At 42.5% G+C, this 3905-nt stretch overlaps 1 protein-coding gene across 1 annotated transcript; it reads left to right on the top strand.

Annotated features, from left to right (window-relative positions):
- Nucleotides 1-1769: 1769 nt before the first annotated feature.
- On the top strand, nt 1770-2740 carry LOC133241830 (olfactory receptor 8B12-like). The gene has a single exon (XM_061407749.1). The coding sequence runs from the start codon at nt 1805-1807 to the stop codon at nt 2738-2740; it is 936 nt and encodes a 311-aa protein (XP_061263733.1). The 5' UTR covers nt 1770-1804.
- The last annotated feature ends 1165 nt before the right edge of the window (nt 2741-3905 follow it).

The raw sequence follows: 3905 nt of genomic DNA, 5'->3' as shown, positions 1-3905 counted from the left end.
AAATCTGGAATTGGACAGGCTTGGTTTTGACTCAAGATTCTGGAGCCTTCTAGCAGTGTGATCTCCTCACGTTTAAAGTAGATATTAATAGGTCTCATATATAAAGTTGTTGTGAGGAATAAACAAGTTAAAATTATTTGAGCATTGCTTTAGATGCTTGGTATCTGTTGCAGGGTTCTGGGTCAGATAGTGTCTGGTACATGGTAAGTGTTCAATACCAGGTAGCAAGAATTATTTTTCCACACTGCTTTGTTCTTGCATGCTAGGTCGCTTCAGTTGTTTCTGACTCTGTGCAAGCTCATGGACTGTAGCCTGCCAGGCTCCTCTGTTCATGGAATTCTCCAGGCAAGAATACTGGAGTGGGTTGCTATTTCCTCCTCCAGGGGATCTTCTCGACCCAGGGATTGAACCTGCATTTCTTATGTTTCCAACATTGGCAGGTGGGTTCTTGATCACCAGTGCCACCTGGCTTTGCTCTTAATTGTGTTTAAAAGGATGTAACTTGAATAAAAGGTCATTAAAAGCCTTGTCAAGCACTGCCAGAGATGTAAGTAAACATTTATTCTTCCCCTGGGAAGGTGGTCTCTGGAGCTGTGATCCCGAGGGAGTCTCTTGTAATGAAGTCAACAGAGATATCTGATCCAGAATAAAAGTATTCAGTCTGCTGTTATCCATGGGTATAAGGAAAGGATGCTGCTTCATCCTTGGAGGCTGGACAGGAGGCTTGGGGCAAAGCCACAGTCAGAGACCATGTCCTTCTATTCAGCAAGAGAAGCAAGATAAACTAGAGGTTTTGATCATTAAAGTGGAGAAGCAGAAGCATCTGAGCCCAGAGTTTTCACCTTCTTTTCACAGGGCATTTGAGTTTCCAAGAAAGAGGTGGATGAGAGCCAGCAGAACACAGCACTGTGACTCCAAGCAGAAGGAGGGTAAGTGCCTGCCTGACCTGGTCTGTCCTGTCGCAGAGAGGTTTCAAGCTCACACTCTGAGCCAAACCACCTGAGTTCACCTTTTGTCACAACTTAGGAATACTGGGACTTGTGCAAATCACTTAAGCCCAGTGTCTTCATCTGTCGTATGGGGATAACCATAATGCCACACATGACAGAGGATGAGATGGTTGAATGGAATCACTGACTTGATGGACATGAGTTTGATCAAGCTCCGGGAGTTGGTGATGGACAGGGAAGCCTGGCAGGCTGCAGTCCATGGGGTTGCAAAGAGTTGGACATGACGGAGCAACTGAACTGAACTGATAATGCCACACAGCATGTAGAACCATGCCTATCTCACAGATGTTGTTTTTGAGTCATTGTCATGTCCAACTCTTTGCGACCCCATGAACTGCAGCATGCCAGGCTTCCCTGTACTTCACTATCTCCTGGAGTTTGCTCAAACTCATTTCCATTGAATCAGTGATGCCATCCAACCATCTCATCTTCTGTCATCCTTTTCTCTTCCTGCCTTCAATCTTTACCAGCATCATGGTGTTTTTCCAATGAGTCGGCTCTTCGCACCAGGTGGCCAAACTATTAGAGCTTCAGCTTCAACATCAGTCCTTCCAATGACTGTGCAAGGTTGATTTTCTTTAGGATTGACTGGCTTGATCTCCTTACTGTCCAAGGGACTCTCAAGAGTCTTCTTCAGCACCACAGTTTGAAAGCTCCCAGTCAGAGCTCAGTAAGTGTTCCTTTTCTTTTCTTCTCCATCTCACCTCCATAACTTCCAGTAACTTTCAAAATATGTTGCCTGTGTTTTGTTTAGTGACTCTTTCTTTTTCCCTCACAGATTCTCCTAGAGGAGAATGGCTGCAGATAACACCTCCTCTGTGATAGAGTTCATCCTCACAGGCTTAACAGACCAGGCACAACTCAAGATCCCCCTCTTCTTCCTGTTTCTAAGTTTCTATGTGGTCACTGTAGTGGGGAACCTGGGTTTGATAACTCTGATTGGACTGAATTCTCACCTTCATATTCCCATGTACTTTTTCCTCTTCAACTTGTCCTTCATAGATTTTAGTTACTCCACTACCCTCACCCCTAAAATGCTGATGGGTTTTGTCTCAGAGAAGAACATCATTTCCTATGCAGGGTGTATAACTCAGTTTTTTTTCTTCTGTTTCTTTGTCTTTTCTGAATCCTACATCCTGTCAGCGATGGCATACGACCGCTATGTCGCCATCTGTAAGCCACTGGTTTACACAGTCACCATGTCTCCTCAGGTGTGTTTACTCTTTTTGTTGGGAGTCTATGGGATGGGAGTGTTTGGAGCTGTGGCTCATATGGGAAACATAATGTTTATGACCTTCTGTGGTGACAACCTTGTCAATCACTATATGTGTGACATCATTCCCCTCCTTGAGCTCTCCTGTAACAGCTCTTATGTAAATTTGCTGGTAGTCTTTATTGTTGTGACCATTGGCATTGGGGTGCCCATTGTGACCATTTTTATCTCTTATGGTTTTATTCTTTCTAGCATTCTCCATATCAGCTCCACTGAGGGCCGATCAAAAGCCTTTAGTACATGCAGCTCCCATATAATTGTGGTTTCTCTTTTCTTTGGGTCAGGAGCTTTTATGTACCTCAAACCACCTTCTATTTTACCCCTTGATCAGGGGAAAGTATCCTCTGTATTCTATACTGCTGTGGTGCCCATGCTCAACCCATTAATCTATAGCCTGAGGAATAAGGATGTTAAAGTTGCCCTGAAGAAAACCTTGAGCATAAAAATCTTCTCTTGAAAATGACAAAGGAACTCTAAAGCTTTGCTTATCAGTTAAAAAAAAATTGTTTTTCAGTGAAGAAAACAAATGTCAGCTGGTGCTTTCTCTTCTATATTTAGAGAAAAATTTTAACTTTCCTATAAGCATTGTATTTCTCTACTCCTTATTCTAGCCTATCTATTTCAATCAGTCTTTGTTTTATGAAAACAGTTTCCACAGTCATAGAGGGTTACTCTTTAACAGGTCTAAAGAATGATTTAATCCAGCCCCTCAAATAATACATTACACACCTGAGACTCATGTAAATATTTTGAGGTGGCCCATGGACATTCATGTACCTAGTGCTAGAGCTGGGATTGGAATCTAGGCCCTTCAGTTTGAATGTACTTTGCTCTGCTTTCCTTTAGTCGTGCTTTGTTGATCCATCTTTTCTCTGGCAGATTTGTGTTTCAAAGATTTTTATTTTTGCATTTAAAGAAACCTAATTCTATTTACTGGAGAAGACAATGCCCACTCCAGTACTCTTGCCTGGAAAATCCCATGGACGGAGGGCCCTGGTGGGCTGCAGTCCATGCGGTCGCTAGGAGTTGGACACGACTGAGCGACTTCCCTTTCACTTTTCACTTTCATGTGTTGGAGAAGAAATGTGTTGGAGAAGAAATGGCAACCCACTCCAGTGTTCTTGCCTTGAGAATCCCAGGGATGGGGGAGCCTGGTGGGCTGCCGTCTATGGGGTCGCACAGAGTCGGACACAACTGAAGCAACTTAGTAGCAGCAGCAATTTTATTTACAGTGATGTCATGCAACTTTTCAATGGTTAATTTTTGGAAAATCATTTTTGTAAGAATGTTGGAAGTGAAAAATGTGGCGATTTTGTCTTGACAAAATAATAAAAAATGTTTTAATATTTTGGGATAGGAAAGAAAGTTCCATATAGAATCAAGTGGTATACAGAGTTCTATAACATATCAACTTATTAGACCTTCTAATGGAGGGATATACAGATTTAAGAGAGTTAAAAATGTTGGCTATAAGCTTCACTCATTATTTCCCGACTAATATGACAGAACTTGGAGCCTCACTTCAAGGGTCTGAGTGATGCAAATGAGTAATAGCTTTGGGTGGAAGTGAGTCATTAGAGCAGTAACAACGAACAAACCTGGAGGAGGAAATGGCAACCCAC

The sequence above is a fragment of the Bos javanicus genome, chromosome 29, assembly GCF_032452875.1.
Source record: "Bos javanicus breed banteng chromosome 29, ARS-OSU_banteng_1.0, whole genome shotgun sequence".
NCBI lineage: Eukaryota > Metazoa > Chordata > Mammalia > Artiodactyla > Bovidae > Bos > Bos javanicus.
This window is presented reverse-complemented; position numbering and strand designations above follow the sequence as displayed.

Coding starts and splice junctions, on each gene's coding strand:
- LOC133241830 (XM_061407749.1), top strand. CDS start 1,805: ATGGCTGCAGATAACACCTCCTCTGTGATAGAGTTCATCCTCACAGGC.